The sequence below is a fragment of the Sinocyclocheilus rhinocerous genome, unplaced genomic scaffold (genome assembly GCF_001515625.1).
Source record: "Sinocyclocheilus rhinocerous isolate Xijiao unplaced genomic scaffold, SAMN03320098_v1.1 scaffold2935, whole genome shotgun sequence".
In the NCBI taxonomy this organism is placed as follows: domain Eukaryota; kingdom Metazoa; phylum Chordata; class Actinopteri; order Cypriniformes; family Cyprinidae; genus Sinocyclocheilus; species Sinocyclocheilus rhinocerous.
Genome location: NW_015633526.1, coordinates 92,601 through 105,331, shown reverse-complemented (window position 1 = coordinate 105,331; position 12,731 = coordinate 92,601). Strand labels below are relative to the sequence as shown.

At 36.6% G+C, this 12,731-nt stretch overlaps 1 protein-coding gene across 1 annotated transcript in view; it reads right to left on the bottom strand.

The window, feature by feature from the left end:
- Positions 1–12,731, bottom strand: part of LOC107744191 (ATP-binding cassette sub-family C member 8-like) — a 76,335-nt gene that overhangs the window by 23,233 nt on the left and 40,371 nt on the right. Inside the window, exons 15-21 of the mRNA XM_016557713.1 lie at positions 9,092–9,124; positions 7,640–7,738; positions 5,417–5,501; positions 4,894–4,974; positions 4,685–4,822; positions 2,973–3,098; positions 2,140–2,236 (exon numbers count right to left, since the gene is read on the bottom strand). Of these exons, the coding sequence (XP_016413199.1) occupies positions 2,140–2,236; positions 2,973–3,098; positions 4,685–4,822; positions 4,894–4,974; positions 5,417–5,501; positions 7,640–7,738; positions 9,092–9,124 (659 nt within the window). The remainder of the gene's footprint in view (positions 1–2,139; positions 2,237–2,972; positions 3,099–4,684; positions 4,823–4,893; positions 4,975–5,416; positions 5,502–7,639; positions 7,739–9,091; positions 9,125–12,731) is intronic.

Below are 12,731 nucleotides of genomic sequence, written 5' to 3'. Positions count from 1 at the left end.
AGGCTGTCATGGCTGTCATTAAGGCTAATGGCTGCCCGACTAAGTATTGATAGTTGTGTAAATACTGTCACTGTCTAATTTTTGTTCTGACACAGTTTAACTCTTAAGTTCTTGCCATATTTTATTACCATTTTCTAAACTATAGCGAGTAAACTGTGATAATGTGAGAAATGTTGAAGGTGTCTGAATATATTTTGGTTTGACTGTATCTATTTGATAAATGAAGTTAACCAACTAACATTATACATACTATTTTGGTTTCTGTACCCAATATTTAAAAAATGTACAAATGCAATAAAAATATTGGTATCGGTACTCGGTATCGGCAAGTACCAAAAATAAAAGTATCGGTATCGGGCGAGTACTGGAAAAAGTGGTATCGGTGCATCCCTATGCATAATTGAATAAAAAAATTAGCAACCATAATCAAGTTTAAACTAAATGTCATGTTAGCAGTTTTGCATTGTATGCAGGAGCGAATATTAAGCATATTAGCAGCAGCATTTAGCAGCTGTGTTTATACAGTCGGAGCAAAGCACAGTTTAGAGCATATGTAATCGCTCTGAGGACACGCCTATAGTAATGGACATGAAACAGGTTAAATCAAATAAGCATTCTTGTGTATGCATTTCAACTGGGGTTCTCCATATACATCGGCGATTATCCCAGTGTTCACGTTCGTTATTTCTAAGGTCGATGTTTTCATTGTGATGAGTGTGTGGCTGATTTCAGCTGCACACAGCGTCAGAAGCACGTGCTTATCGCAGTCATATCAATGACAGTGTTGTGGGAGACGCTGAAGATCACTATCTACTGCTGTAACAGTTAGTCCGATGTGAAATGCATTATGGGTAGTGTAGATCGGAGAAATGTGTAGCAGAGCACTAATTCCGAGTATGGGTCACCATACTTGGCCACATGTCACGTCACTTTCACTTTCTTTATCTATCGGATTGCAACGATAGATATCCATTTTGTTAATTAAACATTACACACAGTGCGCATCTAATTAGAGTTAAGCCAGTCGGCGTAGCCCAGGCTCACATAGTCATATCCCACTTTTGTTAAGCCGGTCGGCGTGGTAGCCAAGGCTCACATAGTCATAGGCCACTAATGTTAAGCTGGTCAGCATGGTAGCCAAGGCTCACATAGGCATAGGCCACTAGTGTTAAGCCGGTCTGCGTGATAGCCAAGGCACACATAGATAGTAATACACAAGACCAAATACATTAACATTGTCATGTACATTACCATGCCAATCCCTCTGAGAGTTGTCATGACAGAATTAGGGTTGGAGCTAAACTCTGCAGGACAGTTTCTCTCCAGGGTTACAATTGGATACCCCTGTAGTAAGGAGTTGCTTTGGGAAGGTGAACATCAAGAAAGCAGCAAGAGCAAGTTACCAAATTTGACAAAAATATAAAGCTTAAACAACTATGGTCCTTTACTCTATACCGGGGTAGCCAACCATTTTAAAGAGTTTAGCTCCATCCTTAATCAAAAATAACTAAACCAGCTAATTAAGGTGTTCAGGATTACTGAAAGATTACAGACAGGTGTGTTGGAGCAGGGCTGTAACTGGAGTCTGCAGGAAGGTAGCCCTCCAGAAGCAGGGTTGGCTACCTCTGCTCTATACCAATTGCAATTTGCTCATTGCAGGCAGAGACCTCTGGATGATGCCAATATGTTGCCCTGTTCCACTTGGAAGGATCGTATTTCTTAATTACAGATTCATTACAATGCTCAGTCTAGGCTTTCCACCAACTCCAGGGACCTCAGCCATCTGTCAGTGAATCCTGAGCTTCCTGACAGGTGGTGAGGGTGGGCATCCAAACATCTTGGCATCAGGACTTGCAGAGGGTGTAGCAATCAGATAATTGGCTTTTTTAAATGCTGCAGTCAGCAAAAAACTGCAAAAAGAAACAAGACGTTGTACTACTCTCTTGTCACCCAGGTCTTTAATGCAGATTTATGAGGATGCCTTGTAGGGGCTTGCATAGTTAACAGTGCAACAACCTATTGTTCTTTAATTGCAGGGAGCTTTCAGGAAAAATCTGTTATTATATCAGATGAGCATGTAATAAAAACTCTGCTAAAACACTTGTATTAGTGTTTTGCTGCATGTTTATTCACTCTTACCTTCTTCTTCCTCCTCAGTCTTCAAAGCCTCTCTAGAGTACATGGCTCGCCTCAAATTTTTTCTTTCCAGAACTGTCATATTCTGATCTACTGTCTCCTGGAACACAAAATAATGAATAACAGGGTATTCTGATTAGCATATTTGGCTAATTAAACAGCATAAATCAAATGTAACTTTCTTTATATAATTATATTATGTTTCTATGATTAGTTTCCAATTCTTTCCCTGAGTATTTGGGTTTCTGAAAAGGTACACTGAATAATCGTGACTTGAGATGACCTGTTCTGCAGGAACATCCTTACATCCTCCTGCACATGTTGAAAAATCTGAGTCTAAAATGAAGGGGTCACCTGAGAACATCTGCAGGTAGTTTAGGACCAAATACTGTAAGATATGTAATGTAGAAGATGAACAGGAAGGGGCACAACACAGTTCCTTGAGGTATTTCAGTGTTGTTCAAAGTCCTGTTGCTTAAATGTATTTTTGAACACAAAAATACAGTTCAACGACCTGACTGGCAGCTGTGTAGGCCACTAGATGGCATATTAGACACTTGTTTGGAGACTTGAGTTTATTACAGTCACTGTTTTGTCTATTTAAGTCCCTATTTAAATGCTTTCTCTTCTCAGTGTATCCACTGTATCCTGTCTTCTTGATTGCCAAGCTTATTTTTTTTCAGCATAAACATAGAGATTAGTTTTCCAATCTCTCAAACAATGCAAACAAATGTCAACAAAAAGGTCAAGTGAGTATTTGGCATTGCAAAGCAAAACAAATGAACTTGACATTTAAATCACTTCCTCTAGTATCTCATTAATTTTCTGCAGACTACCTTCTCAAATTCTTTATCTTGTCTGTGCATCAGAGTCTTCCACTGCTCGAACAGCTCAGGCTGAGAATTTTGGATGTCCTTTAATGTCCCTTCTGTCTGTATGCTGCCATCCTTCATTGCAATGATCTACAGATGAAACATCATTCAATTATTACTTCATTTGCCACATAAAAGAAGGTGGACATTTTTAATGCCCCATGAGAAGTAAAGCCAATATTTAACAGCAAGCCTGTCCCTTTCTATCTGTCAGCTTAAAGTGGCTGTCTAAATAACAAGGAGTTAAAAAAAAACTATTTTCTGACCACTGGTGATTTATTAAGTACCAGAAGAAGGAAGACTTTAACAAGGCAATTCATCACCCCGAGCCAGTGTGAGAGAGACTGGGGCTTCATTTGTTTCTAATAACAAGGCTGATGACAACAACAAATCAACTTGAGAATTGTAATATGTTTCATGAGTTTCATGAAAATGCTTTCTCTGGTTAGATATGTTGGGTCAAAGCATTTGGAACTATGCATATTTATTTTTTAATTAACTAAAGAAATGGTTGCAGGCAAATTACATCTAGGAAATAAACATATCCACAATAAACATTGTCTTCTTTTCCAGTAAACGTATCTAAACCAGACTCTGATTTACTGAGTACAATATAAAGATGTTTTCAGATGTTTACATATCTTGAGGTAATGAAAATAAGCTTAATTCTCACATTCTGATATCAATTGTATCCACTTCTAATGTAGATTCTAAGGTACTTTTTATTTTGAATAAAGGAATATCCCAGGTTATTTACATAGTAATCACAATCGACCATACTTGTGACATGTTGGTGAGCACAAAGTATTCCAGAAAGTTTTTTTTTTGTGTGTGGTTATCAACATATGCAACAAAAGTTTAACTTGTACTAAACCTGCAATATTCTTTTAAAAGTAAAATCTCTGCAAGTCAAACAGTGCTTCCATTCTGGAAGTGAGAAAATTTATTTAAAAAAAAATCACATTCCTTTAATTGAAAGTAACATATTTAGTTACTTTTATTAGAAGTAATGCAAAAATGTAATGTCTCAGTTCTCATATCTAAGTACTGTTTCCTGCTACTGAGCTTAAAATGTAGGTGTTTGATGCAGTGTAATAAGTGTTTCCTGAGAGACAAAATCAGGTTAGGTAGAAGAAGAGAATGATTTGCTGATTCTAAACCAGCAGTGGCCTTATTCAGGTTGAATGGCTTTGGTCTGGTCTGCAGTTTGATTTCTCTCATTGCAAACAGTGGCCAAATGGGGATTTAATTTGATTTTTCTCTGTGGACCAGATGGTCTATTTTCCTCAATGTGATTTATAATGAATTGTGTTAGTAGGATTTGCAGGTGAAAACGTGACAGAAACTAAATTAATTCATCCTTTGCAACAGGCTTGTATTGGGCTATAAATAAAATACGTTTCTACAGAAATCATTTCTAAGGGCTCCTCAGAAATGATTTCTATAGGTTCTGCGGGTAGTTGACAGGTGATGAATGAAGGTGAATAATTCATAAGTATAGCTCAGCCTTTGTGAGATCTGACTTTTAAATTAGGCTTCTACATCTCAGAGCTCACCTATTCAATAATTCCTTTGCTGTTCTGCCTAAGAGCAGTTTTAAACCTGATCTACTTATCAAAACTGGTTTAATGACTTTCTACAGGGGAGAACTTTAAGTGTATTTGCATATGAAGTACCCAATCTGCGTGTGGGAGATACTGCAGTTTGTGTGTCACAAGCACCACCGTCCTCTTCTCCTCCCTCAACAGTTTAAGAATACCCTCCTGCATCAGGTGATCACTCAGGTGAATGTCCAGCGCTGAGAACGGATCATCCTACGATAACAGAAAAAATTGATTGAAGTCTCACTTCGCTGATTTGTGTGTATAGCCGTATCTGGACCTACCAGGAACACCACATTGGTGGTTTGATAAAGAGCTCGAGCGACACCGATTCGCTGCCTCTGGCCTCCGGAAAGAATAATGCCCTGGAAAGAGCAAAGAATAGGAAGAGGAAAGTTACCGGCAGGGCTGTATTGAGAAAAGACCTCACTAGGAAGGTGGCAGGGGGTAGAAGTTGTTATGGTAACTGTACCACACATATGGCATGTGGATTAATCATGTTGACTGGGCTGAAACTCTTTAAATGAGGTGGAAGGCTGCTTTTAGGAACAACCTGAAAGCCATTTACGACATCAGGCTGCCTTAAATGTGACCTGAACTAAAAACCTGAATGAATGAGAGTAAACAAAAGAGACGGTTCCCTGTTAAAGGCTGCCTGGATACTAAAATATGAGGAAATATGTATGTTTATCAGTGGAATTCAATATGACCCATCATAACTGAAACTTTGTCATTTGCAGTACTAAAGCCATTCCAGATGGCTGGTAATGAAATGCGTCACAAAAGTCACATGGGCGGCACACTGACCCGCTCTCCGATCTCCGTCTGGTCCCCCTGGGGCAGGATGTCAATGTCCGGCTGGAGAGAACATGCTTCAATTACCGCTCTGTACCTGGAAACAACAAAAGGTATGAGACTGAAGCACAGCTGGCTAGACACTTAACACTATGTGGTAATCTAGCTTTATTACTTTTTGAAATATTGATGTTAGTGCTGCCAATCGATTAAATAAAATAACTAATTAATCACAAATTTTTTTTCTGAAAATTAATCCCATCTATCATTAAAGTTTTTAAACATACTTTTATATTGCAATAAATTCACATTCAAATTAATGTAGAAACAACAAAGACAGTATATTTTTAAATATTTGTTTAATGGCATCTTTTTATGACTGAAGGCGAGTATCACTGATACCAATACTACTGATGTCTCTAGGAATTTTTTGCCCCCCTAATATTTAACCATTGACTATAACCATTCAACATTACAGTATAATTGAGAGCTATCAATTTTAACATTTATTAGACTTTAAAAAAAATAGCAACTTCTAATTTAAGTGAACTTAAAACATCTTCACATAAACCCATTATAATAAATGTTAGACATGTTCTTAAATGTGACTCATATATAACAAATACTTACATGCATGAACAGTTAACAGCCTTTTTGGTAACTTCATGACATAAGACATGACAAAATAACTACAACATTGCATGCTCGTAGTTTCTTTTGTGCTTTAATATGAAATGATACAGGCTACAGCGCACGCTGCCACATTTGTGCGTGCAATTGAACAGCACATGCTACAAGCACAGTATAACAGCGGACAGGACAGGACAATTTGTTTTTACTGACATATGGCCTGACAACATATCATCTGATCACAGTTCACTGTTGTTCTACTGAAGCTCTCTCGTCACCTGTAGCTTTTCCATGCTCGTTTGACTAGACGAAGTTGGAGTGCGCATCTGAAAAGTCTCCCTTTGATGTGGTCGTAAAGACGTTCTGCGTCTAAATAAATGCAACTCTTGTCAACAAAAAAAAAAGAGAGACAGAAGCAGCAGTTGTGAGTGGGGTGGCAAACCTTGCTCTGCCCCTGCGTTACTTGTGTTAAATATTTTTAACGCATTAAACTATAAAATCGCATGTGTTCATTTTGACAGCACTAATTGATGTTCAATAAAATCGGTGATCGATAATGAATGAATGATTCTCTGCATGGACTCCGTCACTGATATAATAGCTTTTTGAAGCATTAACGCTTTCAATCAATATAAAAATTACAGACAAACATTCACAAAGCCACTGAAAGTAAGCCATTTGGGAAAGAGGCCATAGTCCAAAAATTTTAATTTCCCATCCAAATTCCACTCAGATCATTTGTTGACACTATCACAGTTTTAAGAAATGTGTCTGTCAACAATAATGTGAAAATATACACGACACAATCACAGCCAATCAGACCATTTGTGATGTTTAACATACAGCGATACTAAATGGGACCACTGACCAATGAGATTTCTTTGTGGGCGGATCTACCCAATAGAGTGCATTAGTGCCCGCCCCCTTTTTCAGCAGCATTGGTTCTGGAAGTATTTTTTCCATTAATTTCTCCCATAGGGATTAAAAAAAAAAAAAATCTTTGTTAAAGTTTTATAAGCCATGAACCAAGCCAAGCAGCTACGAGGTGAATCATAACATTACAAAGTATTTGAAAATGAGACAAAAATACAGAAATACAAGACTGTGTACATCACAGGTTTAATGAGGGAAAGAACTACAATCCCATGAACCACTGCAAATTACATTAATCACAACTTTATAAGCATCTCTAAGCAAATAAATAGCTCCTTTTAGATTTTTTCCCACAATTCATGTACTTTGAGTACAGACACTGCTGACACGTGCCAACTGCTGAGGCACTTACTGATGGCCACATCTGTCTAATGACTGTCACTGAAATTTAAAGAGGCGATAATGATTGAATGTCAGATGGGGATAGAGGACGCTTTAGTATTGACAAATGGACACTTGACTTTTGTACATCACTAGGGCGACTGGGTGCTAGACACAGGTTAATGTGTACAGAAGGCCCATTAGAGACAAACGATGGACCTAGATGCCATTTGGTGGCATTTTATTTTATTATTTATTTATTTATTTTAATATAAATGTGTGGACAACAAATCCATGGAGTGAGCAATCAATGATAAATATATCTACAGAAGGTAAATGAAGGTCAGTTACCTTTGCTTTATTAAGGGCATCTCAAAAGTGATGTTCTCCGCTAGCGTGGTGTTTAGGAGCCAGGGCTTCTGGGAAGCGTATGCCACAGCACCTCTTTTCCTGTCAGAGGGGTTGCCATAACATCAGTGACCCCCTTCACAACACCATGTTGCTCTTAAATATAAAAGAAAGGCTTGTTCAAGCTTTTTTTTTTTTTTATCTGACCTACACTGAAAATTATTTTTTACAGGAACAGTACACAAAAAATTATAATTATGTCACCATTTGCTTACCCTCATGTCGTTCTGAATCTGAATGTTGTTGTTTATAAACTCTCTTGGATTTCAAGTCAAATCCAACCTGCGCCGTTTTTAATTTGAGAGTTAAAACGGAGGGGAAGATATTTTTAGTAAATAACATTTTAAGTACATCTTAGTAAATAACATCTTAAGTTTTTCTTACAGAAAGCTTAAATATATGCACGAGTCATCACTTTTATGTGACTTTTAAGTCTTTTTTTCCCTTATTGGAACAGATGTGGTCACTATGAACTGTTGTGGGGATTACAGTGTTATTTCAGTATTATTTATATATTACCGTATTGACCCGAATATAAGACAATGTTTTTTTCTTGGAAATACATCTGAAAAAACGCGGTCGTCTTATATTCGGGCCAATACGGTATTATAGCATTATTTAAAAAAAATGAATTAGCTTTTACTTTTATTTTTTTGGTTTTAATTTTAGTTTAAGGAATTTTGTCATGTTGATTGTCTATTGTTACGTATTGTTGTTATGTATATATAAGTAAAACTTGATCATGTATAAAACTTATATATGGCTATATATATTTATATATAACTTGATCTTCCAGTCAATATACAGCAATACTATACGGTCTGTTGACCGATGAGATTTCTTCGTGTGTGGGGCTACACAATAGCATTGCAATCACAGTTAGTTAGGACAAAACTTAGAATAAGATGATAATAGTCCAAAATACGCTGGTAGGCAAAAATTAGCCAATCAAATCAGATATTATTTGCATATAAAAGTCTTAAAGGCACAGTAGCACAGTATTTGATGTCATGTCTATTTTAATTATTTTAATTTTGCTTTATTTTCATTTCAGTTTTAATTGTAGTTAATGATAAATACATTGTATACTTGGAATGTTTAGCATTATCAGGTTTACAATTGCAATTCTAAAAAAAGTTTAAAAACCAAACAGCTTTGGAAAGACATGAATGAGGGTGACACATGAATGACAAAATAATCATTTTTAGTGTACTGTTTCTTTAAAGTTTACTGTGTGCTCTAACAAAGGGTATCTGATGTCAGACAGTGTCACTGTCTTATGGTATGAATGAACCTTTCTGATTAGTATTAAGAAACTGCTTTAAAAACAGCTCTATTTGAACTAGTGAATCAGGTTTTGTGCAGTGTGTGTGTGTGTGAGTTAGTGATACACACCTGATATCCCCGTCTGCAGCTGCATCTGTGGGGCTGAAGGCACAAATACATAAATAACACTTTAAAAGACTCGCCTAAAGCATCATAAAAAGACATGTACACACACAAGCGTGACCTCTGCAGTACATTTCTCTTAGCACATTAAGCCTGAAGCACTGCTGCTGATTCCATGTAATAGGAGACCGGAGAAGTGCTGTGTAATCATGTATGGCTGAATCGCAATGCAGTGTAGCTGAACCACTGAAGCTTTATATAGGGATGAGTACAGTAAGAAAGAGCCTTAATGGATTTGTCTATTGAGCATTTGGACATATAATGGCATGTTGTCCTTGATAAAATGTACAAGCCAGGAAAAGATCAGGTTTTAGAGTATTGATTAAAACTATGGGAGAGTTGAGTAATTATATCTGAAAACGATTTAAGGCTGTGTTTGGAATAGCATACTAGCATACTATTTCTGTAGTACACATACTGTGCATTGTATGTGAACACAAACTTTGCCAAACTGTGCAGTATATATAACAAAATACACTGCATGTAATACTGAATCCCACAATGCAATGTGCTCAACCTTCTTTTTCAAGTGTGACAAATACATGTAAACCAAGATCAACTATATTTTTTCTTTCTTCATTTGATTGGGCTTACCAAAGTAAATTGTTTACACAAAACCTAATTAAATATTTAGTTCTGACATGATAAAAAAAAAAAGTGTAATTTCATTTCACGTGCGAATCAACATCATGAATCACTGTTGAATTTTTAACACCGATATTGTTTCTCACTTTTACATTGTCTTGTTAAAATTTTAATTTATAAGAATTTTGTTCATCTTTTTACAATTATTTAGCAGTAAACGTTTCAATCTTTTTTAGCATTTCAATGCTTGTTCACAGGTGAATCAACATCATGAATCAAGGTTCAATCAATGTTGAATTAACGGCGATACTGCAATGTTGTTTCAATGTTGACGTATATGTATTTTGATAATTTTTTATAACCATTTAACCATTTCAACATTTTGTAATGTTTCAACATTTATTCACACGTGGAATCAACGTCAATTATGTTTCAATTTCACAACTTTGCGTGACATGACATTATGTTTTAAAAACATTTTATGACTTAAAATTTCAATGCTGATTTATAAGTATTTTGTTAAAAAAATGTTCAGCATTGAAACAACAACAGAATTCAACCACATTTCAATCATGAAGGCCAATCACATGCTAGCTAGGAACGGTCACTCACTCAATTAAATACATGTTTGAGGTCATGTGACAGTTTAAAATGCTTCCTATTGCACAATGCATACTGTTTCAAATACATATTTAAACAGTAAATATATATTGTATACTGCATAGTATTCAGTATGCATCCTGCTAGTATTCCATTCCAAACATAACCATTTTCTATTTCAGCTGTGAGAAGAATGGATTGTGATTGCTTGTTGAGCTTTATTTGAAAAATTGTAATTTGGAATTGTTTATTGGAAAAGTGTAATCTCTTTACTACAGCATCCTTTATATGTGATGGGTCACATATAAAGGATGGTGTAGTAAAGAGATTACACTTTTTTTTTTAGATAACAGGCAGCATTTTTTGAAGTATCCAAATAGCTTTTTGAAATGTCTCTTGTCCGGTAATAACACACCTTGGCTTTGTAATGTATGACATAGTGATTGCAGCCAACAGTAATAAAAGACGCCTATTCTTGGCTGCCATTCCAGCACAAGTGCCAAGAACAGGACAGACACCTGCACACACTCACACACTGTGACAGCGCGTGCTGTTTTATTGATGACCGAGGGAACGGTAGTGCATTTTAGCACCAGCATCAACTCTTGATAGTAAAACGCTTTTTAATAGTCCTCCAAAGAGCTAATACTTGAGCTGTTCCCTACAGAGTTTATGTATTTAACAGACAAACCAAATGAGTTCACCCATTATAGCAGATAAGAAAGCCTTTAAAATTGCAGCTGTCTCTGTTGGAGCCATGGTTTAGCGGCTATGCTAACGTGTTATGCACATACAAAGCGACACAAATCCAGCTGGTGTCATTTCCCGGTCTGGTTTTTTTCATAATTTCCTGCCATATAATAAAGTGGCCAAAATAACAATTGTCTCAAAACCTAGCAAGCAGCATGACTAGCCACAATTTCCCCAAAATTAGGCATTGCAGGATGCAGCATATTTTTATTTTCAACAATTTGAGATAAGCTCGACATGCCCAGTGTTGGGGAAAGTTACTTTTAAAAGTAATGCATTCAGGGTTCGTACACATTTTTACCAATACATTTCCATGACTTTTCCATGACTTTTGAGACAATATTCATGACCTAAATGTTCCATTATTTTACAATAAGAATAAAAATCTGTTCAAATTATCATAGCATTAAGGGCCGGACTAGGGCATATGTTTGAGGCCCGTGCAGGGTTCTGCTGAGCTTATTTGGAAGCAAACTCAATTTGGTACTGGCAAGGTGGCTTTATATACGCACGAGCGCACTTTGGATGTGACTGCGCACCGCCTTTGGAGCGCGCGAGTACCGAATGGCTTAAAAAGACGTGCAACTAAATAATACAATTTTCTGACGATGCAACAATGACTACAGAGTTTTGTGAAATAGATTTCAATGACTTTTCCAAAACTTTCTGGGTTTATTTATTTTTCCAAAACTTTTCCAGGCCTGGAAATTGGTGTTTTAAAATTCCATGACTTTTCCAGGTTTTTCATGACCGTACGAACCCTGTGCATTACAATATTGCGTTACTCCCTAAAAAAGTAACTGTGTAACTTAGTTACTATGGAAAGTAATGCGTTACTTTTGCATTACTTTTTCTCATCTGGGCTGGGCTTGCTTGTTTTTTTCTAATATAAAAAGCTCTGTTTTTGGCAAACGTAAAAGCCCTTTCACACCAAAAGTGAAATTAATTAGCTTCAGGCAGAAGGAAACGTAAATTCACATCTGTACAGTAGAGGGCGCAGCTCAAGCTGTGCTGTCATTCTGGATTGCATGAAGAATAGGACGCAGGACTACAAACACTAATGTTATGTTTATCTAAAGTCATTTTTGTTTATTAGTATGATTGACTTCGATTATCGAAGGCTAGCAGTAAAGACATTGGTTAATAAAATGGGATTAAATACATAAAGGATATTTGTGTTATTGCAGGTTTGCGTAATATTCTGAGTTTGCATTTCATTGTTTTTATTAATTTTGAGGAATACTGAATCTGTTTTTGTGCAGGTGAGATGAGTAAATGCATGTTCACATTTAGTCTAGATCTACAGTAACATCATGTTCACACAGCGAACACAACGCCTCTGAACTCACTCCTGATTTCTCTCAACATGGGGACAGGAGAGCTGTCCATCGATAAATGAGAAAACAATAAATGTGTACTTCTGGAGTCCCTAAGGGCACATAATAATTCAAACAATATGCAAATGCAAAGTTTCCCCAAAAAACTATGCATTCGCCCACTACCATTTTTTCTCTCGCAAAGGTTTTGCATTCCCCACAGAACTTTTCATTCGCTGACAAAAATTTGTGTTCTCTCTCAAAAATGTGTTCTCTCGCCAGGCCCGGTTTCAGAATCAAATCACTGAGGGTGCTTCTTAAATTAGTGAGGGTGC